Source organism: Chionomys nivalis, chromosome 13 (assembly GCF_950005125.1).
Source record: "Chionomys nivalis chromosome 13, mChiNiv1.1, whole genome shotgun sequence".
Classification (NCBI taxonomy): domain Eukaryota; kingdom Metazoa; phylum Chordata; class Mammalia; order Rodentia; family Cricetidae; genus Chionomys; species Chionomys nivalis.
Window position 1 is genome coordinate 11,013,199 of NC_080098.1, and position 23,335 is coordinate 11,036,533.

The following is a 23,335-nucleotide window of genomic DNA, read 5'->3' on the forward strand; positions in this document are numbered from 1 at the left end:
AAAAGCTATATTACCAAACAGAATCTACAGAAACAAAGATGATCCTTAAAGCCGACTAAGAGCCAGCCACCAAGAAGCAAAACCAACAGAGAAGCGGGTACGCTAATTATCCCTCAGGACCAATTCTCGCAGCAGCTTCCTGTTATGGGTGCTGAAAAAAAAATCTGGCCCAGCACCAAAACTTCCTGCTAGACTTTTGAAGTCTGGTTACTGGCAAGTAAAGGCAACCTATCTCTTCCCTAGGTTTGTGGTACCTGAGGGAAGACAAGAAGGAGGGAAAAGAGGCTGTCTACTAATTAACCAGCCCGTTTAACCAGGCTGAGTTCTCAGTCCTCTGTAGCACAGGGCTAGCAATGGTTATGGGACTAGAAAACCCAGTTGAGATGAGGGGAAAGAGAGGGCAAGCTGCAGCTGCAGAAAGAGGCGCTCTGAGAAAGGCAAGCAGCTCCTGGCAGCCCCACCCTAGGCAACAAGGAAGAGAGAAGCCAGGGGTTCTCCAGAGGCGTCCCCGGGGAAGGCGCTGTACAGCCTGCTCTTCCAGGGAGACGGGGACAAGGAGGGGCGTGCGTGTCTACCAGAAATGGCTCGCTGGCGGACAGGTGTCAGCACCTGGCTACAAAAGGTCAGTGAGGCAGAAGTTAAGGCGTCCCTTGGCTCCCAGAAGCACTCTGTTTAGCCACTCCCCTGTTCTCTGAGCCCTCGGGGACAGTACAACACCCAGCTGGGAAGCCTGCAACAGGGAACCTCAGACCTTGGGCTGGCTTTAAGCCACACCTCACTACCGCACTCATGGCTGCCTGAGCATTTCTAAAAACATTTTTAGGCTGTCAGAGGTTGTTCTTGCGACCAAAAGAATTTTGTGACGTCGCTGAAGTTCAAATGCAGTCAGCACTGCGAACTCACCAAAGGAACCGTTTCCTACCACCAAATCGCTTGCGGTTATTAAGGGAGGGGACGTTGGTGCCCACCACACCACCACCCTCCTAAGATGGCCCATTAGAAACAATATTTTGATGAAGTGGTTGTAACAGATGCCACCTAAGAGGTTGGGAAAGTGGAGAAGGGATCTGAAAACCTTTATTTTGATTTTTTAATCTAATCAGCAAGGATTTGTTATTTCTCACCGGGCTACGGGAAGCACTCGCTCTCGGCTCCCAGGCATCTGGCATACATTTGGCGGGTTTTGTTGGGTCACAGAGGGTTTTCCAGGAAGGGGAACGTAGAGGCTGACCTTCATTGTCTGTGGAAGCCACATCCAGGCCCACTGCACCCCCAATGTCTTTGTTTAATGGCATAGGACGCAACATGGCTCTTTGAATGATTTCCCCGGTGTCTTCCTGTGCAGGACCACTTGTTCTAAAGGGTTATATTTGGAATGACAGGGGCCATGCCCTTCACACCCCAAATCAGAAGCGACAGACCCCCAGTGCTCTTTTGCTGAGTGAATCATGGCATAATCAACATATTCTTTCATGACAGCCACCTTAAAGGGTGGTGGCTTCTGTTGACCCTGCTACCATGTGAGTCTGTGGTACCATGGGAGGCAGTCTGGCTTACCTCTCCCATCTCTTCCTTTCTGCTGCTTCAGAACCATATCCTTTCACTTTCGAAGTGCTCCAGGGCACTCTGCACAGTGCCCTGGCTTCATCCTTACACAGGTAGTAATTCACTGTCAGGGGTTTGAAAGGCAGCCCGATCCTGTGGTGAATTCGGATGAACTAAATGCTCTACAGTAAGCAGGGAGCTGATCCCAGAAAAGAGAGATGCTTTGCTATCCAAGACTTGGAAAGAAGAGGCTAATGAAGCATCCATTTCTGAAAAAAATGTCCTGGTGCTGAACATAGACCCACGGAGCGGCTCACACTCTACAGAGGACCCCTTAACCCTTTCCCACTGGTCCAAGTGCTGCCAGCTCCTGGCATCTCAAACTCTAGCTTGACCATCAGGTTGCTCTCAGTCTTGCCTACCTTTCTGTAAGGCTGCTACTCATTTCCCATCTTCTCTTGTTGGACTACGGCTGCAAGTGAAGTGGAAGCAATTCATCTCTTTCAGGTTAGCACTAAGAAAGGACTTGCCCGTAAATAGGCAGGGTTAGCTCAGTAGGACACAATGCTTATTCTCTGGGAAGACCGATGGCATCGTAAAATTTGTTCCTAATTCTTTCTCATTCATTATCAACTTTAGAAATACATACGTAAAAAGAAACTCCAATGTGCCTATAGACATAAACATGGCATCATAAAAGGAAATAATTATGCTGGAAATACTTCAAGCTCATCTTGTTTATAATGTTAAAATTGCAAGGATGGTCATTTGTAAGGTTTTATTAATCTATTAATATTTCATTTGCTCATAAATGGATCATCTCCCAGACATGAGACAGACAGATTGTTGCCAAAATTATTGGATTCTCAGTAAAGAGATGGTCCAGTCAGCGGTTAGCTTATGGCTATATTTAAGCATATATTCCCAGAAATAGTTTGACATGGAGAGTCTAGTTGGGTCCACAGCCAGTAGATCTGGTGGACCAGCCTGTGCCCAACAGTGACTAAGGATGCTTGGATTGGGGCAGAATAAAGAAAAAATATTAAGTACATTATCTAACTTCCAAGTCACAAACAGTGACAAGGCAGAGCTGCAGGGTAGATAAAAGAAAAACTCCCCTCTCCCATGGATACTTGTCTTCCACAGGGCTGGCTACTCCCTCTGTCATGGGCCAAGGACAACTCCTTCTGTTGTGTGGTCACAGTTAGTAAAATCATATCTTCTTACAAACATTTCCAACAAACGGAACAAACAGCTCCCTGTCTGCTCTTCGCGTCCACCCATGCTTCAGCAGGGACAAAGGTCTTTTGTGCTCGGATCCCTTTCAGAACTTCTAGATTTGCTGTTGGCATATTATCTAGGCGCTCAACTCAGTGGCTTACATGGTTCTCTTTGAGTAACAGCTATTGAAATGCCTACTTAATTATTAACATGTACCTTAAATGTATAATATATTGCATTATCAACTTATAATGTTTCTTACTGTGAAAGGAATTTTAAATGTACCCTCGAGCAAATACATATGATAATCACTTCATAGTTTTGTACTACACAAAGTGCTTCCAGTTATGATTTTATTTTATGGACTCCAGAAGTCAGTGAGATACATAGGGCAGGTACTACTGTCCTGAATGGCTAGGGCATGATATGTAGGAAGTTAAGAACCTCGCTTAGCATCATGCATCATGCAGCAAGTACATACATGTAGTAGCCTTAGTCATATTCATCTGTAGGAGATAAGTTCCAACACATAACTAGATGCCTGAAACTGCAGATAGCACAGAATATTTTATATATATATTTCCCCCTACACATATCCCAAAGAGATCAATAGCAATAATGCATTTGGGTTAATTATAATAGTAAAATTTAAAAAAATTGTAATAAAAGCTACTTAAAACTTATAAACTGGTTATTCTTGAATATCTATTGGTTAGTTTTAGATAAATCAAGATTGATCTTGGAGAGCTGAAATCATGGGAAGGGAAATTAAATACAAATATTATATATCATATATATACACACACACACAGATATCAATTATTTATGCACTAAAATGTCTGATGTATTTGATTAAAATCTCTCTCTGAGCATTATGATAGTGGTGTCATAATCTACCCCATTTATGCTCCTGGGGACCATAGCTCTCAAAGTTAACTCCTGCATATCTCTCAGGAACGCATTACCCAGTGACCCAGGCACAGGTCCCTTCTCTTGACCCTATGTCCAGCCTTTCTTTCAATACCGAAACTGACCGTGTTATGACTGAAGAAACTTAGATACCATAGCAAAGAGCTTTAGGATGACTGCAACAATGTGAGAATGAAGACGACTGCTTATTTTGGCTTGATGACATAGCAAGTCTAAACTTACCAAATGAGTTCATAAGGATTTATATAGAATTGTAATCACGACAACTGTAGATTAGTGACACAGAGTTTCAGGGCTCAGTAGAGAAAAACGATGGCGGATACCTGAATGAATGACAGAACTTGGAAAGCAAATGGTCACTTAGCATCCTCACCTCTTACCCTTGGGAGATGCATGAAGGTTCTATTACTGCTGAACAGAACAAACACAACACAAGACGAGCTGCCCAGCAGAGCCTATTTTAAACAGTCTGCTGCGGCTGGTGATAGGTGCTTTGCTGAGCCATCATTTTTATCCACAGCTAATGTGTCAAGAGAAGAAAGGATTGTAAAAGAAACAAGTCCCAGTGGATAACTCTGGAGGACATAATTTACAAACCCAAATTCTCGGCCAATAAATGTCAAACAACAGTGGGGTTTCAGAGCAAAACAGTCTTGTGGCAATTTACCTTTGATTCAAAAGGGTCTTCTGCTCTGCCCTTAAAAATAGCTTCCAGTGTCATTCACTTCCATGGGCATCCAAGAAAGGAGGATGCTTACGGGTAAGGCTGCCAATAGATGCTGTGGTACAGGGAAAAAGTGGCATCTGCTCAGTCCTTTCAAAGACACCCCAACTTTGTATTTGTAATGAAGACGCCCTTGAAACCCAATCTGTGTTCCTGGGCTTTAGTTGGAGCCTGAGACAAAGAATACAAAACCACTGGCGAGTATTTGGACCAGATTATTATTCCTGAATGACCTCCAAGGGTGTCTCTCAAAAATCAGTGCAGACAGACTGGCAAGATGTCTCAGTAGGTAGAAACACGTGACCCATAAGCCTGATAACCTGAGTTCAGTCCCCAGAACTCACGGTAGAAGGAGAGAACCAACTCTTAGAAGTTATCCTCCCATTGCCAGCCATGGGCCATGACATGTGAATGCCTATATGCAGGTGGACCCCACACACGTGCACAATACGCCAATAACAACAACAACAACAATAATAATAATTTTTAAAAATAAAAATATCCATGTAGAATGATGGATATTCCAACACCAGTCTGGAATGAATCACTGAAACTGCCTTCAAGTTCAGGAATTAACACGAGCATCTTAACCTTTAACTTCCTGTAATACCCACTCCAAGATGCTGCGAATTCATGGAGTGACTGAGTAGCTACCGTCTGTGGTAAATCTGGGGCTACAACTGATGAGGAAGAAGGGATCTGGTGAGACACAGTCCTTACCAGGCATAGTGGCACCAGTCTTTGGTCCCGGTACTCAGGAGCAGAATCAGGCAGATCGCTGAGTTCAAGGAGAGCCTGGCCTGCATACTGAATGAGCTCCAGGACAGACAGAGACAGAGTCACATAGTGAGGCCCTGCCTCAAAATAAACCAATAAATAAATAACCACACAATCCCCTACCTTTGAGGAAGGCACTTAAGCATGCACATATATATTCAAAATAGATCCAGAAAGAACCATTGAAATGAGTGCACTAGACAACACTCCTGGGACCGGAAGGGTGAGAGCATTCTGATATTATAAAAATCACAATTGCCTACGATTTTCCAGTAGTAAATACTTAAATCTGTTCAACTAAATTTGCCAGGAAAAGTTGGATATAGGAAAGGAAAGCAATGGTTCTAGAGATTTCCTATTTATCAATTGCTTTCTAGACTTAGCCCCTGGCTCCCTAATATTTCCTATCATGTAACTCTCACCTCCTTTTCCAGATGGACAAACTGACCAAGAACTTCAAGAGTCTCATCCAAGACAAAATCCAGACCCAGAATCTACAAGATGCCGGAGCAATCTTACAGTTCAGTATCTAGAGACCAGTGTTTGGGTCTGACCTTGGGAGGGTCTGAGGTTGAGTATTATTTTGGTACAAAATCAAGTGCAGAGATATCTGAACAAAGGCATCTCTGCTGCTTGTTCCAGAAGAGGGTCAAACAAACCAAACATATCCACATTCTCCAAAACTGCAGGAGAAAGTCTTTGAAACAGTGACTCTGGGATCCCTGAGAAAAGCGCCCCATTCCAAAGGAATACCTTTGTGTTTGCAGTTCAAATACCAAGTGAGACAGCCGGTGAGCGTGGCTTAGAAATCTGAGCCGGTCAGCAGAGCCACTGCCTTGCCTTATTTGGATAAATAACAGCCTCAAAGACAACCAGTTTGGGAGTCATACATGCCCTGTGGCTAAGCTTGGCAGCGTCTCTGCCCATGCCTTGCCCTGCCCTGCTCCAGCAGCAGATGGAGGAACGGAACCAACTATCACCATCCCTTTGCCACCAGGCTGATCCTGATACAAAATGTCTCCACCTCAGACACTAGACCTGCTTCTCCAAGTTTCAAGAACATACACCCAGAATCATGGGCATCCCCACTCTCAGGTGAAGCCCTGAATTCGAAAACCAAGTAGTCCTAAGAAACCAAATGCTTAGTTAGCAGCACAGAGACTTCCTGGAGAGACGTCATGTCCCATGTGACAAAATGAAAAACGCACACATCGTGGAAGGAGGCTGATACAATCTAGTTGTTCTTGCCAGTGCTGTCCCCTGAAAAGAGAATCCTTGTCCCACATGGCACAGTAAGAAAAAGTGCTGGGATCTGTGGAGCATTTTCAAAGACCCGAACTTGCACCTAGAGCTTTGTATTCACTTTAAAGACAAGCTCCAGCTTGAACAACTTTCTCCCACTGCTCAACGCAACATTCAGCCTTTCCTCCTTTTCAGTGTGTGTGTGTTCACTTAAATTTCTTCCCTTTTCTGAAAAACAACATGGGGTAAATTTCTCCCAGGAAGGCTAGAAAGATAAATGTCAACAAATAGATGGCCTGTCTTCTGGTCTATCGACATATATAATTAGCCCCTACCCCTTCCAAAGTTTGAAAGAATTTAATCAACCTCAGCAAGTGTTGCCCCTCCCCATCACGGTGCTAAAGGAAGGAAGCACAGTGTGGCACAAGCACACTGAGTTATAGCTAAACAGGCTTGACTTCTAGAAATCTCGTCTCCATCATGGATTCCCAAACATCACTGTGGCCCCGGCCATGAGTTTCACTGAGCTTCTAACTGCAGCTGTATTGTTCCAGAAATGCCTCCTGTGCTTGCCCTTCTCAGGCCATGAATAGTAAATGACTTAAATCATTGCTCCATTAGCTGAGATGTAGAAATGCATGAAAAACTTGCATTATTTTTAATATCACCAACAAATATTCATGGGCTCCTCACTGAGTTGTGAGGCAAAACAAAGTGTATAAAATGGATAATATTCACTTGAATATATTCACAGGAGGATGAAGAAAATAATACCTTCTGTTGGTAAAACAGAAGAACTCATGAATGAATGGCAATTCGGAATGTAGGCAATGTATACCTTGTTGTAATATTTCTCAAAGACTGCATCCCTGAGGAGAAAAGTCCGAGTATAAGGAGTATAAGGCATGGACTTACATTTAAGAAGATATAGGAAAATATTCTTGCTGATCCAGTAAGATGACTTATGAGGTAAAGGTGCCCACAGACAGGCCTGATAACCGGAGTTCAATCCTGGGGATCCATGAGGTAGAAAGAAAAGAAGCAACTGTTGTAGAACATTATTCTAAGGTGTGTTACGTTTGTTTATGGTGTGGAGCATTTGTTTAATGATGCAAAGATGTGTTGCATTCTTCAATATTACATTTGTTTAACTCTGTGAAGCTGTGTTACTTTACCTGACTAAAACACTGATTAGTCTAATAATGAGCTGACCAGCCAACAGCAAGGCAGGAAAAAGGGCAGGCGGGGCTGCCAGGCAGAGAGAAATAACTAGGAGAAATCTGGGAGGAGATCAAGGAACAAGAAAAAAGGGGATATCTGCCAAGCTACACAGCCAGTCATGGAGTAAGAAGGAAACACACATCTGGGTACCTTAAGACAGTCCATGGGGAAAAAAATTATATTTTACTCTTGTCCAAAATTGGACATTTCTTTTGAGACAGGGTTTTTCTGGGTATTCCTGACTGTCCTGGAACTAGCTCTGTAGACCAGGCTGGCCTCAAACTCACAGAGTTCTGCCTGCCTCTGCCTCCTGTACTGGGATTAAAGGCGTGCGCCACCACCTGGCAAGTGCATATTGTTCAATAAAAATTGTGACTCAAAGTTCCACCTTTGCCTTATTTTTATGCCTTAATCTCAAGGTGATACAGAATAGAAACTAACTAGCATTTTCCTAAGTTTCTTCAGATATTGCTATAAATAATAAAAATACAGAAACATTTTAGAACAACATATTTCAGTCTTAAAATGGCTACATTAACATAATTACAGCCTTGGATGCCAATACGGCCACATTTCTCATTTTTATGAGAATACAGAGGTTCTCTTAGATCACAAGCTAATAGGCCCCTTGGTCTAAATATACACAGAGAAATCTGCCACAGATTTCTGAAGTGATGAGGTCTGACCCTGTAGATATCGGGCTGGGTACATTAGTCTGCAGCAGGGAGGGTCCTTTCTCCTTTGTCTTCTGCCTTTAAACAGCTGCTAGCAAATATATTTTTAGATTCGCTTTTAAAGGAAAGCAAAAATGCAATCTACTTTTGGAGATGCATCTAGAATGTTCCTTCACTCACAACCACATGGTGCCAAGCATCTCCAGAAAGTTGTAATCAACATCTGTCCTTGGAGGTCAGCACAAAACACAGTCCTACACGTTCATCTTAAATGAAGTATCTGACTCTGATCATGTAGTGGAGAGCCTCCTGAGAAACACACAGCAGTGTGCAGGTTCACGAAGAAAATTTCCACTGTGGGTGTGCTTTGGTTTTTCTGCGGTGTACAGCTGTGTTCGGCAGTTCTTGCTACTCCATTAAGGGCGAATGAGAAGTGATGGGTTCAAAGGGGTGAAATGACAAGGTAAACCATGACCTTTGATGTTCCAGGAAAAGGAGAGAGAGAGAGAGAGAGAGAGAGAGAGAGAGAGAGAGAGAGAGAGAAGAAAAGGATGAAATCAGTGCATGTGTGAACCTGGACTAGCGAATGAGCCAAGCATAGTGTTCATGCTTCAGGAATGTGGCGTGGCTTGGTGCTGCCATACAATGGCTTAAGTTAAGTCCCGGATGTTCACACCTCTGATTAGGAGAGGCCTCGAGGAAATATATCTGCACAAAATGACTTCATGAATGCCGCCTCTTTTGTGGGGAATAACAAGACGCTGGAGTCCTGAGAACTCTTCAAGTGGAATTAGATGGGATTTTGACAACAAAATGATGCTTTCTTTTCAGTTATACACAATCCGTAATAATTACATCTTCCATGACCCCCAGCTTAGACTTCATCCTAAAGTTTCAATCCATGGGATTAACTCTTCATTCACAAGACAGGATTGCCATTTAGGCTCTAACCCTATTCTAGCTAAACTATATCACTCATTTAATAATTTTCTTTAAGTCAGTTTTAAACTGACTTTTAACTGCTTAACTGTGAGCAAAACAACAATACTCATTAGTTCCTAGGCCCTTGATCTCACAAATCTTTTTTAAAACCATTAAAGGCTATATTATACAATGACTAAAATTTAGGCCGGTGTAGTAGCATACACCTGTAATGCTAGCCATTCCGGCATGGGATACATAGTGAGACCCCCAGAAATAACAGAAATGAAAGGACGCAAAACTTCTTTTCCATGCATCACCTAAAAACCAGTGGTGCAAAGGGAGTTTGCAAACTACTTTGCAAGTAGTTTGGCCACAGCACATTAAACCTACACACAAAATGATGGCAGGCAAGACCTGCTGCAACGAAGAATCAGACAACTAAGGATCCTGCTGCAACACTGCGCGACTTCGTGGAAGCCAATAGTTTTTGATTTATTCAATGTATCACATAATTTGAAGCAGCTGCTATTTTTCAATTGACTTGATGACCTATTCCCTTTCCATAAAAATACAGGATAGTCTAAATTTGGTTAGTTCAACATCTATTTTTGGTGCCGGCCCATGCATTTCCAATTAATGAACCCTAGCTCTGACAGGCTCTCTGGTTCGTTTTTAGTAAGATAATCAAGAAGAGAGATGTGGGCTGCTTTCTGGAGAGTAAATGAAGCAAGCTGTACCAGCTACAGCCATGGAGGCTGGGAGGTGGATAGTCTTCCCAGACCTGCCAAGAAAACTGCTGGGAAGCTGGGCATGGAGGCTTAGTGTCCTCATGAAGACCTGTAAAGAATAAGCAAGTTGGAGGACAACCTTGGCTTCATAGTAACTTCAAGGCCAGCTTACTTTACACAGTGAGTCTGTGTCTCTTCTGTGTCTCTCTGCCTCTCTGTCTCTGACTGTCTCTCTGTCTCTGTCTCTCTCTCTCTCACACACACACACCACACACACACACACACACGCACAGATCCCAGATGAGACCCAGAGGAACGAGAACAGTAGCAAAGGTCCACACAGCATGGCAAGGGGTGAGGATAATGACTGGTCTGGGGCGGGCAGTTTGGGCTCCTTCACCATTTTTTATCCCTTCTTTGGTTTGTAAACCTGACTAAATCTCTCCCACCACGCTAAGCCTCTTGGATCTGAACTTCCAGGTGAATGGTTTACAAACGGGGATGCCTAAGTCCCTCTTTCTAGCTGTTGGGCCCGAAGGCTTCAAATTGGTCAGGCTTAGCCACTGCGGGAAGGAACACCAACTGCGCAGGTCGTGCGTGTTTCCTGAGTCATGAATCTAAAGGAGTATTTCCTCAAAAGCAGAGGAAACACTTCTCGCTCCTGCACATCACAGTCGAGCAAAGACGCTGCTAACCCCGTGGGGGAAGCACCCTGGAGAGAAATGTCACTGCGCATCGTTAACACATTACTCTCTCCACACTCAAATGTATATGAAAACAGCCCACTCACCTGAGATACTTTGGGAAAGGCACAAAAATGGTCAGCCTGCCTCGGAGCAGGACGCCAGACCTAGGAAGCCTGGGCTGATAAAGCCCGGAACAGTCTGGCAGAGTCTTGGCGGCCTTGGCGGAAATCCACAAGCAGTATGGAATAGTGAAAGTGCGGCCAGAGAACCTGAGAGGAGGTTCACAGCTGGGAGACAAGGAAGCAGGCTCCCAGTCAAAGGCCACTTCTGCTAACATCAAAGAAAGGGGGCGTGGCTTGCATAGGAGAGGCAGGGGGTGTGGCAAAACTTTCCCTGCACTGAGGCTTCGGATGGGTGGGGGCTGGGAGCATCAGAGGAGCGAAACTACTTCAAGTGATGTTTAGGTAGGTTGGTTGTGTGGCCAACCTTGGATTTCAGATCAACGACAGCATAGTCATTAGTGTATATTAATTTACAAAAGGAGTTTTGTTTTGAAATTTTTATAATTTGCTGTAATGGGATTGGAGGCAGGCGGCCTTGATCCTGAAACCCAATCCTGTGTGGTGCTAGCAGCTGCATCCCTGGTGAGAACTTTGCATAACAAACCACCAGGATGGACATTTTCTGCTGTCAGGCTGTTGTCTGGATCTTCAGGAGGTGCTAAGGAGAGCGGGGAAGGCTAAGCAAGCCTGCAGCCCTAACTCTAGAACCTCCCCCTAAAATATACTTCAGATTTTCTCTTGCCTCTTTCGGAAAGGGCAGTGGGGAGGCACCTGGAGCAGCCTCCCCTAAAGACTCTCAGGTCCATTTCTGAGCTCACAAACACACTCCCTGCTCTGTGCCACAAACCCAGTTCTTGATTGTTGTGCCCCTACTGCCCCCAGCAACTTAGCATTTGTGGAAAGGAAAAGGCAAAATCCTGCAGCAGAGACAGTCGTTCATGCCAGGGGTTTTCATTTTCTCCACTGCATCTGGTGCTGACTGCCTTCCCGTCACTTTGACTTGTAATCCCCATCCAGGGGCAAACATAAACATCAGCCAGTGTTAGGCTTTGAAAGGTCCCAATTTACAAAAACCAAACAAACAAGAGACTCCCAAACAACAACAAAACCCACTACAGTACAAAACAGTACCTTGACACTGAGTAAATATGACTTTTTAACTACTCCCAAGGTAAATTATCTGCATTGGCTCTAGGCCTGAAACTCAGCTCTTGACGGGGCTGTGAGTCTAAGACATAGACACAGAGGCTCTGGAGAGAAAGCCTGGGTTTCAGTCCCAACTCTGCTACTTACTAGTGTGTGATCTTGTTGCTTCATCACTCTCAGCCTCAGTTTTCCAATCTTAAAATGGGTACCACAGTACTTATGTCATAGGGTTACCATGACGACGATAGGAAATGATAATGGACTGCAGATCACATTGGCTAACAATGTCCTACATTTTAAAATCATCTACAAACAGGGATTTAAACACTACAGGTTGGATAAGCAGATCCATGCTTGTGTTCCTTTAACAGGAAGCTGACAGATTTAAAAGGGCATGCCCCTCATTAAATTCATTTAAATGTACTTTATAATGTGATTTTACACAGACCTATTGTGACAAATAACCAGGATTTCTTTCAAAGATGTTCAGGCAATCACTAAGTTTCACATAACAGGCTGTTTCAAAACTAGACCCTTGTTCAGCATTCCTTCCTCAAGGTTAAATTGATATCTTCCTAATTTTCTTTCTAAACTAAAATAATTGAACAATTTAAGAAGAATTTCACTGGAAAAAGAATTTAGTAACCTCCCAGAATACTACAAGCCACAGACAGTTTTCTCTTATTTCTCTTTAATTTTCTCTACTGATCTCAGAGCTGAATGAAAGATATCTTTATGAAGATACTGCCGATTGCCACAAACCCATAAATGAATGAGCCCCGTTTAGGCAAACTGTACTAACTTCCCAAAGCCTTTCCTAAGATACAAGGTTAAACAGAAACAGGCTCACGGCTCTGTAGTTCAGAGACAGCCCAGTGGAATCAAAGGGGGGACCTTTAAAAAACAGACTAATTCCAGCAACAACGGGATGGCTTTCAAAGCAGCATGCAAGGAGTTCAAACAAAACCTCCAACTCCAGCTCCTCACTGGAGAGAACACAGGAGATGTACAGCGAGGAAGGGAGGGTACAGCCCATGCTGGAGCCGGACAGAACAGTCTCGAGGGACTGCATTCTGTTTTAAAGGCAGATCTTACCTTTCATCTTCCGTGGCCCGTTCTTTTCTAGAGGAAACTTTCTGGACTCATGGGGACCTCAGGGCCACCCATCCATCTGTCGAATGCTTCCAGCCCCGTCTCTTCATGGTGACTAAATGCGCGGCTTTGCTTTCTTACAGAAGGAAGCTTTTAGTCAAAACATGTGGTTTAAAGGAGCAATATCCACCCTTGTTAAAACTATTTCACGGACATTCAGAGGTATGACTTCTACTCTGTGGAAGTTAAAGCTGCGCAGGCATGCGTTTCTCCTGTTCCGGAAATCAGCATAACGAAAACCAATGCTGAGCCAACGAGAAATGTTTCTTCCCTGTGTGCTGTCTGGCAGAAACTGCAGCCAGATCAAGGAAACACGTGATGTTTATAAATACAATATGGCTCATGTTGTCATAACCTCTCAATGACAAAAAGACGTGTAAGGGAAAACAAGCGGCCACGCAGCAGGAAAAAGGAGATTTGCATCCGTTGGAAGCAGGTTTGCTTCTGAGAAAGCGAAGACCTGAGAACACGGAGGGAAGGCGTGCCAGGCAGACTCCGCATTAAAATGCGCTGGCTGGTTAGTCACCACAGCAAGAGAAACTCATCACTGTGACACAGCCGTCCTAAAGACACAGGTGAAGGGGGCAGCTCGTTGCTCATAACCAGGACCCACAGTCTCAATGATGCTAACAATGAGAAGGGCAAGCTTCATACAGCTTGGAGCTGATAAGAAAAATGACAGATGTGGATATTGGCATTGATCATTGGCTATTCTGATTCCTCGTCAGTCAGATATTTGGAAGCAGGGGTTTCAACATCTGTCTTGTTTACTATTACAGCGTCAGGATCTGGAGGAAGCATGACTGGTAGCAAGAGCTGGCTCAGCAGGCTGCAGGGGGTGGGGGGATTTCTCTGGCATTTTGTAGTTATGGGGTGACGCTCACTATTGTAAAATCATAATGCTTAGTTTAGGCGTCTGAAGATATTTGAAATGATAACAACCCACTCCACCTAAAGGCAGTTTTTGTCGTCAGGAATTGTGCATACAGCAACACACGGTATCTTACTTAGGTTTTTTAACGGGAGAGCTAGATTTCTACTGCAGGTGAGTGCAATCCCTGGGGCTCACGGGAGTGCGGTGGGGGAGGCTGACAGATGTGCATTTCCCACAGTCACTGTATCTGAGAAAGCCAGGCTTTCCCCATCACTGTGATTCTCATCTGAATCTCCAGGGAAAACAACCACTGTCCTGTTGCAGAGATGGAAAGGAGAATACGGGAAGACAAGTAGGCATTCTTGTTCCTCACTGGGAATGGGCTGCAAACCACCAGCAACCTGTTTACAAACCGTTGTATTGACATTAGTAAATAAAGCTTTAAAAGTTCGATAGGAAAATGTTGACCTAAGTAATATTTTCCGTGACTGCATTTAGTCAGGGCTACTGAGAGAGTCACAGGGATTGTGAAGATGAGAGAAAAGGGGACATGCGGCTCAGAAGAGTGTATCTGTGACTACAAAGTAAGAAGAGAGAAGAACATACCAGGAGAATACAGGGGCTGAAGGGGTATGCATGGAAGTCCCGAAAAAAGACAGTGATGAAGAAAAGGTCTGATGAAGCCTGGCTCCTGCGTTAGGTCTTCAGGAAGTGGGAGCACCTAGGCGTGGGGGTGACCCATGGACACTGATGATGGAGACTAAGAAGATGGTATGACCACAAAAGTGATCATTACCATCTTACTGAGTTCTGCCGAGCTCTGCATCCAGTTCCACATCTCACTACATGTGTGGTACTAGATGGGTTGACTAACTCTGCTCAACCTCATCTCTTCCTTCTGAGGGAATCACAGGAATTCCTCTCATTGTGTTATGGAAATCGAATAAGAACTAATACAATAGTAATATTGAACAAGGTGCCAGGCATAGAGTAAGTGAATCATGAACATGGGTTTCTAATACCACTGCCACTGAACAGGTAGAGGGGCCTGGCTAAAACAGAGAGCACAAACAAGTGAACAAAGTCAGGGAGTGTTTTCTGATATTCCATCTCTGTGGTAGACTTCCATTCCTACAGTGTTATTTGGTTCCTCCCAAATCCAAAACTTTCATCTTAGCCAGAACGCAAGAGACACAAGAGTTCTGCAGCCTGGTCACCTCCTCCATCTCCCCCTCTTCCTCTTTGTGTAACTCCCTCTTCCCTTCCCTCCTTGTTTCTTTATGCTGTTGTTATCTTTTAGGTCGTCATCAAAAAACTGGATGGGACAAAGTAAAAGAAGAGGCCACCATAGAGTGGATATCCAACCGTGTCAAGAAACAGAGCAAACCATAAAGTAAATAAAAAAAAACTAGAATAAATAAAAAATATTTTGTACATTGTACTAGGAAGAGTAACTTCTTTTATATAACTTTTTATAAATTATAAAACATATATGTAAATATCAAGAGAGAAAAGCTGGGGCTGAATACAAAGAAGCTAAAAGAAGCGGGCTCCGATCTGGTGGGTAGGGGTTGTCAGCTGTGTGAGCTGAAGGGAGGCTTCTGAGCCTCAGTTTTATCATCTGGATTCAGCACACCTATTTTGCAGAGACTTTAATTTAGTTAAAATCTGAAGGGCTTTCCCAGGCTGCTTCCACCACAGACACAGGAGGGTCTATGATCTGACATCAGGAACAATGGCACACAGAAAATACTATTTATGTCTGGACAGATTCTGCAAAGAAACTAATACAGCTCACATGAATTATTATAATCCTGTAAGGAGAAAAATGAAAGCCAATAGGAATACATGACAAGAGGAAGAAGAAAAGCAAGGAAATTAAAGGGGGAGGCCAGGAACCAAGCCAACACACAAACTACAGCCTGCAAGTGCCTGCACTCTTGCTGTGGGTGGGCCACAAATCTAATTCTAAGCTTGAGAGTAGCAACACAAAGAAGGAAAATGATCACGTACAAGACTCCAAGTGTCCACATGATAAAAATAAACCAGGAGAAGGGAACTATTCTTGGGAGGGAGACTGGGGATATTTTTACAGCGGGTCCTCACTAGGAACATCACAACATCTGTAGCAACACAGTAACCATTGTTTTGGGCTGTGACCGCACCCCACATCTACCGCCCCACTGCACCCCACATCGACTGACCCACCGCACCCCACATCTACAACCCCTCGGGATACCACACTGGCTTCAGGGAGATGTGGAGGTGAACATAGTATGATCTGAACCTTTAAAGGGCACACCATCTTCGGGATAAGATGAGCAGGACTTAAGGGGTTAGAATAAGAGACAATGTGTGTTCTTGCTCCTCAGAGGGAAGCCGGGATTACACTGAACACTCAGAAGCCTTCTGCAGCAGGCCATCTTTCATGTAGGCCTGAAAAACAGTTTTTAATTTTAATTACTTTTTAAACATTTTACTGTGGAAATTTTAAAACATAAAAAAAATAGAGAAAAAAACAAGGAGCCCCTATTACCTTTCAATGTTTTGCAAAGTTGTTTCCTCTACTACTTTTTTTCCGTTGCTGGAGTATTTTAATTTTTTTTTTAAATATTTATTTATTATGTATACAATATTCTGTCTGTGTGTATGCCTGCAGGCCAGAAGAGGGCACCAGACCTCATTACAGATGGTTGTGAGCCACCATGTGGTTGCCGGGAATTGAACTCAGGACCTTTGGAAGAGCAGGCGGTGCTCTTAACCACTGAGCCATCTCTCCAGCCCCCTGCTGGAGTATTTTAAAGAAAACTTCATTCAGCATGTTGTTTAACGTGTAAATACTTTAGTATGTTTCATTTTTTAAAAAGTACCAACCTGTTATTCTAACCAATATAGCTCCAGTTATCCCTTAATATCTTCTGATGCCTAACACATGTTAAAACTTTCCAAAGAGTTTGAAAGCTGTCTTTTACAGTTGACCCATTCTCTTCAGGATCTACCGACAGCCCTGGAGCTCAGCCTTAGAGCGGGCAGCACGTCCTCCTGTGTTTTTATATGCTAGTAGTTTGTCGGAGAGAGGAATGAGATGACTGTCCGTTAGTATGTTAAAAGAGAAGACTTAGTCTGCTTTGTGTTGCTATAACAAAATATCCAAGGGGTTGGGCATTTTCGGTTGCTGTTGCGTCCCCCTCCCCCTTTCAGTTGGATAGGAAACCCAGATCCAGGTCCAGGTGAATAGTAAGGGCGAGTCTATTCAACAATACGGCAAAGGAATGGAAAGGAAAAAGGTCATGTGAGTAGCCTCCTTCACTTTGTGAGAACCAGGGCTGCCATAATCAAGTTTGGGGAACTAAATTAATCCCCTTTGAGTTGGTTCCCTCAGGACCTGATCACTTTTGGCTAGACCACTGAAAATGAACCTCTCACTACCATGACATTGCAGGCCACACGAGGGACACCTTGAGTGTTCCATATGTCCCTAGCAGGCTGAAATATGAGGAGACACAGGGCACTCTGGACACCAAGAACAAGAAGAAATTGGCATGGGAATAAGAAATGAGCAGGTGCAAAAGCGGCGAGCACTGTGGTTAAAGCAGTGGAGGTGAGCTGTGCACCTTGACCAGGAAGCAGCCTCCTTGGGTGCAGGCAGCCCCCTTAGCTAAGCAACTGCTTAACATAAACAAGTGCTCATCGCTTAAATATGCAAACCAACGTCTGCCTCAAAGCTTTGTCTTGGGGACTAAATACTTGCCAGTGCCTAATAAAAGCTCACGAGTTAGCCCTGGCGGAGTATTAGTACAGACACCAGAGAGCTGTCTGCGAGACACTTCATGAGAGACATGAACAAGGGCTGGAGAATGGTTGAATATTTTGAAGGACAGTTATCAGGGAGGTTAGTAACCTAATTTTAAAAATGTTTTTATTTTTAATTAGGTGTAGGTATGTATGTCTGTGTATGGATTTGTGTACCAGAGTGCAGAGCCTGAGGAGGCCAGAAGAGGGGGTCTGATCCCTAGGAGTTGGAGTTATATCTGGTTATAATCTACCAAATATGGGTTCTGGGGACTGAATTCACATCTTCTGTGAGAGCAGGACTTGCTCTAAACCACTGAACCCTTTCCTCTAGCCGCAAATTCAATGTTTTCAGATCTCTCCAGCTCCATTCCCTGGACATGTATGGGCGAGTGTGTGGTGTGAGGACACACAACACAGGCACTCCATCCTGCAGAGCGTGTGGTGTGAGGACACACAACACAGGCACTCCACCCTTCAGAGTGTGGTGTGAGGACACACAACACAGGCACTCCATCCTTCACAGTGTGTGGTGTGAGGACACACAACACAGGCACTACATCCTACAGAGGTAGAGAATCAAGGGAGTTCTTCAGTAGTAGAATTAGAAGTACTGGAAAAAAATTCAATGTGAAGGTAACAGCTTAGAGCAGTGGTTTGCAACCTGTGGGACTCAAGCTCTTTGGAGAGGGTCGGATGGCCCTCTCACAGGGTTGCATGTCAGATAGTTACATTATGACCTAAAACAATAGCAAAGAAGCGGTTATGAAGTAGCAACGAAAATAATTTTATGGCTGAGGGTCACCCCAACATGAAGAACTATATTAAAAGGTCACAGCTTTAGGAAGGGTGAGAACCACTGGCTTAGAGGTTACACACTTGGGTTTGGAATTAAAGAACGAGGACCTAGAAATACATTTCTGTGTTCATTCACAGAGTTATAGTTTTTAAACAGTAGCTAAAGCAGTGATAAGATGAAAAAAATCACAAGTCCAAGGTCAAACTAAAAAAAAAGAGGAGAGAGAGAGATAGAGAGAAGCTTTAAACTACATAAATCCTGACTGAACACACTGAAGCCATTGGGGGTGAGGGAAGGAAAGGTCTATGGAACAAAGGAAGCTGGCGTGTGCTGCAGGTAGGCAAAGAATTTAGCTGTGCTGTGGAATGGAAGCCATTGGCTTCTAAGTAGACCATTCCTCATCGTCAACGCAAGGCTCAAATAAAAAACAACCAGGAAGCAGCAGCTGACTTAGGTATTGGTAGTTAATTTAAGACGCAAGGTTAATTCTGGGGAGGGTGTCCTAAATGTAAATCCAGCGGTTGTCTGCATTCAAGTAAAAAATTAGAGACATATGAATAAGATCCACAGTAGGTTGAAAGCATTTCACAATGACAGCAGAGAATCTTGGGTAATAATATTAATTACACAAGAAATAGGGAAGCCCCAAAAGATCAGATAACAACCAGGTTTAGCGAACAGGAAGCCAAAAGTTCCCTTTGAGAGCCACAAAACAGAATTGATGACCTTCGAGGTATGTATAATTTGTGAATAAGCACACATAATGTATTCAGAAGGGCCTGCTCCATGTGGTGGTGCCAGTTCTCTGGGAATTGAATGATCAAACCTACCTGATGTAAGGAACAAAAGCCATGTGACTAAATTAGATTGGGGCGCTTTACACCCACGTGGAAAGCATCAGCAGACTCAGGAGTCCAGTTAGGTATGTTCAGTTCTAGCCAAGAACAAGTCTCATTAGACACAGAGGCCTCAGCAAGGCTCAGCTAGATGTTAAATGAAAAATTAGATGCCTGCTTCCCCACAAAAATTCCATGCACACTCAGAGGACCGTAACCTTGGAGTTAATACTTTGGTCTAACTTGCTTCCTGGGCCACACCATTCTTATCATAAAACCGCTCTGGGAGAACGGCCTGTAAATTGTAGATCCGCAGTCTCCCATTTCCTCTGACTCAAAGGCAAGGTATTAAAGTCCTTGTTTAAGGAAAATCTCAGAGGTCATTGCAGACTCTAGGCATTGCTGCTAAGGCTCCTCAGCTTGTTCCAATTCATGTCTTTTTCATATGCTTGTTTATTGGGAAGGAGTGGACGGCCCAAAGTTCTGGCCCAGGCTGTCTCTGGGAGGCTGGTGAGTGACGTCTAATGACATCAGGTGCAGGTGAAGGGTTGTCATGACATTCCTTCATGGCCATGCTCACAGTGCCCACACCCAGGAGGACGCAGTGTGCTCTGGCCCACCATGGAGCTTGGTTTAGTCTAAGTCTATGATAATAACTGTTCCGTTCTGTTCACACTAGCAGGGACGTTTTACAGCTGGACTGTATACAGGCAAGGCTTAGCAAAATTCCTTGCCTTTTCCCAGCAATACAGCTGTACTCACTGGGCGAGAGGAGACAGCTCCAATTCCCAGAGCCCAAACAGAGGCTGGAAGATTACCACATCTTAGTTTTTGGAATCTAGGGAAAGGTTCTAAGTTATGATGATCAGACACGATCATATGTAGATGGTTCTGACAGAGCTCTTTGTGTTTCTCATTTCTGAGTAATCTTTACTAAAATACAAGGACTTTTGACTAACTACATTATGAACAGTTGTTGTCCCTCATTTGAGGGCAATGACTGAGTTTCTCTCTCACACACACACGTAACTGTTATCTGAAGTGAGCTCTGAACAATCCAGAAAGGAAGCACTCATGTTTTACCCGAGCAAATGCTGAAGGGCTTTGCGGGAGTCCAGAGCAAAGTCTGTGCATCTTAATAGCTTACACACACATGGTTAATATTGGATGTTCCTGGTCCCCACCTCAAGTCCTGCCTGTGTAGGGACCACATGTGCTTGAGAGTTAAAACACGTGTCTTCCGCAGCCACATGCAGGGCTCCCAGAAACAACTGGGGGGCGCCTGTCTGAAGAAGGGCTCTGTGTAACAAAAACAGAGTATGGCAGAAGGGCAGATGGAAGGAAGGCACATCCGAACTAAAGATGCGCAAAGGGCAAAACTTAGGTGTTTCCCAGAAAGAGCACAGCAGACTCATGCCACCCAGGGTCTTGTAATGTCCACATAGGCTCCTTTAAAGGAATGGCCCATTGTCTTCACATGGTTCTGGATTGCAGTTACATTTAACTGACTAAGAACAAATGTTAAAATTCTAGATTTTTCTGAAGTAGCACTGCAGCCTTTTAGTTTGAATCACATAGTATTTTACACACGGGGAAAAGAAAAATAAAAAAGAAAAAGAAAAGCAGTTGAAGACATAATAGGCCTTGCCCTTTGAAACGGTGGGTCCTGGTCCCACTGGGCCTTGGCTCACAATGTGATCCAGAATTTCATGGACATACTTCTGGAGCCCTTAGCTGGATCTCCTGACCTTTCCTGCATTTAAATTCACACATTCCAGGAGGAAGGAAGAGCTCGGGTCCCCATAGATTCTGCAGCCTAATGTGCTGCACATGTGATGCTGGGTATAAGAGACAGGGACGTGAAGACTGCTGTGCAGCCTCCCTGAGAGCAGGGGGTCCCTCCAGACCATGAGCAGATCCACGGTAACGCCGAGTGTCTTAAAAGTGGACAACGAAAGATGGGAGATTTGCGGAGGGAAGCAGGGCCAAAGGATTGAAAATGGGGCTGTAAATTAACATAGGAGACTTCCAGAAAACACACACACCGACTCTCGAGCAAGAGTCTGGCTTGACTGGCCAGTCCTTATTTAGACTGTTAAGACTCTCTAGACACACAGGGCTGTAAATAGGTGTTGTTTTAGCACACCAAACTGGCCATCATTTGTTACAGCAGCAAGAAGATACACATGGACATCAGGAGGAAGCAGAGTACAGCTAACTCACGGAAAGACCTAGATTTCATTAACAATAAGAAGTATTTTTTTAAAGTTGAATTCCAGTGTCCTTGTAGGTGTTTGCATGCACTCTGTGTATGTGTTAGGGAAATGATGCCCTTCAAGAAATTGATTCGTTTTTTTTTTGGTTGTTTGTTTGTTTTGTTTTTTCGAGGTAGGGTTTTTCTGTGTAATAGCCCTAGCTACCCTGGAACTAGCTGTTGTAGACCAGGCTGGCCTCGAACTCACAGAGATCCACCTGCTTCTGCCTCCCGAGGGCTAGGATTAAGGGCGTGCGCCACCACCGCCCAACCGAGAAATTGACACTTTTATTCCCCACTTTTATTTACATTGGACACAGCCCCTCCCAGTGGACTTGTATTAATGTGATTCTCAGACTCTTCTCATACAGTTTTCCCGTATTTTTCCTTCCAGACATCCCTGAGTGTTATAAATATTGGGGCAATCTCCTAAAATGACCTAAATCTGGAGAGTTCAGCTTCTGAATCATGTAGGTATTTATGTTCTGCCCTCAGCATGGTTCAGAGAAGACGTGATGATGCTGACCATTAAGAGAAAACAGCCCCGAGTTAGCAGGTGAGCAATCACATGAGGATGCTGGGAGCAGCTATAGTGAGAAGAAGAACTGCTTTCCCATGCAGCTCATGCACTTTTTTTGTTTGTTTTTACTGAGTGGAAGCACTGCAACAGATACTCTAGTAAGCTAATGCGTTACGAACCAAGGATACTGAGACAGAAGGCTTTCGAAAAGCCGTTGATATCTTCAGAGTGAAGAGTTATCTAAACTCTGTGCTTGAGGTAGAGGATACAGAACAGCTCAGAGAAAGGGGGACCCTGCATTCCATCCTGAGTACCACTAAAATAAGTGACTAAATGAGTAAAGATGAGAACTGAGATCCATGCTAAGGGAACGAAGGTAGAGCCAACCCCATTATAATTTCCATCCTTCAAGTGACCAGGACATCTTATTGTTTTATCAGTAAATAAATGAGTTCCAGACAAGACAAGCAACACGATACCAGGAAATGTGGTAGTGGCAGTGGTTGGCTGTGAGAGGAAGGGACAGTGCAAGCTGGGAACACAGTCCGCACTACAACAGTGGTACTCACCCTCACGTCTCCGTTCACAGCTTTCGCCATGTGGTTAAATGCATGTGAAGGATCCTTGTTGTACACCTTGAGAAGGGATCTGTCTTGGATATTCCTGGAATCAAACACATCCATCACTATGGCAGAGGAAAGGAGCCTGATTCTGGCCATTTCCTCTCCCTGTCCTTAAGCATCAGGCAAAAGACAGAGACAGACACTCTGGCGGTTGTCTACCATGAACCAGACAAAAAGTCCTTTCACCATGAAATGGGCAAAGATAAATAAGGGCGAGAAGAAGAAAAATGACTCTGGCTTTTCTTCCCTCGTCTTGTTCCTAGGGAACGTGTTATTCTTGCAGTATAACGTCGACCCATAAATATCAGGTAACAAGAACTTGCTTTCAAGCTTCAGAGTGTGGAAAACTAACACTCCCGAAGGCAGTAAAATGCCAATATTTACAATACCTTCAAAGAACTTTGGTTAATATTTAAATATTTAATTGTTTACTTTGCCAAAACACCTGGTTTTCTTCTTATCTAATTAATGTACACATAACAATGATTTTTTTTTCTTTCTGACATGCTCAGCAAGGGAAACAAAACACATACAGAATGTAGAAAAAAATATCAAAAGAGATCAAATTCAGTATATTTAACAATGCATTTCTGTCCCCCCAGAGG

At 43.9% G+C, this 23,335-nt stretch overlaps 1 protein-coding gene across 14 annotated transcripts in view; it reads right to left on the bottom strand.

The window, feature by feature from the left end:
- Nucleotides 1-23,335, bottom strand: part of Kiaa1217 (KIAA1217 ortholog) — a 789,026-nt gene that overhangs the window by 66,901 nt on the left and 698,790 nt on the right. For 13 of the 14 annotated variants that reach the window (XM_057787133.1, XM_057787136.1, XM_057787132.1 and 10 more), the window contains one exon: nucleotides 22,677-22,770. In XM_057787133.1, coding sequence (XP_057643116.1) covers nucleotides 22,677-22,770 — 94 coding nt within the window. Of the gene's footprint in view, nucleotides 1-12,975; nucleotides 13,285-22,676; nucleotides 22,771-23,335 lie in introns of those variants that run through there. The other variant, XM_057787137.1, reaches the window with a different exon arrangement.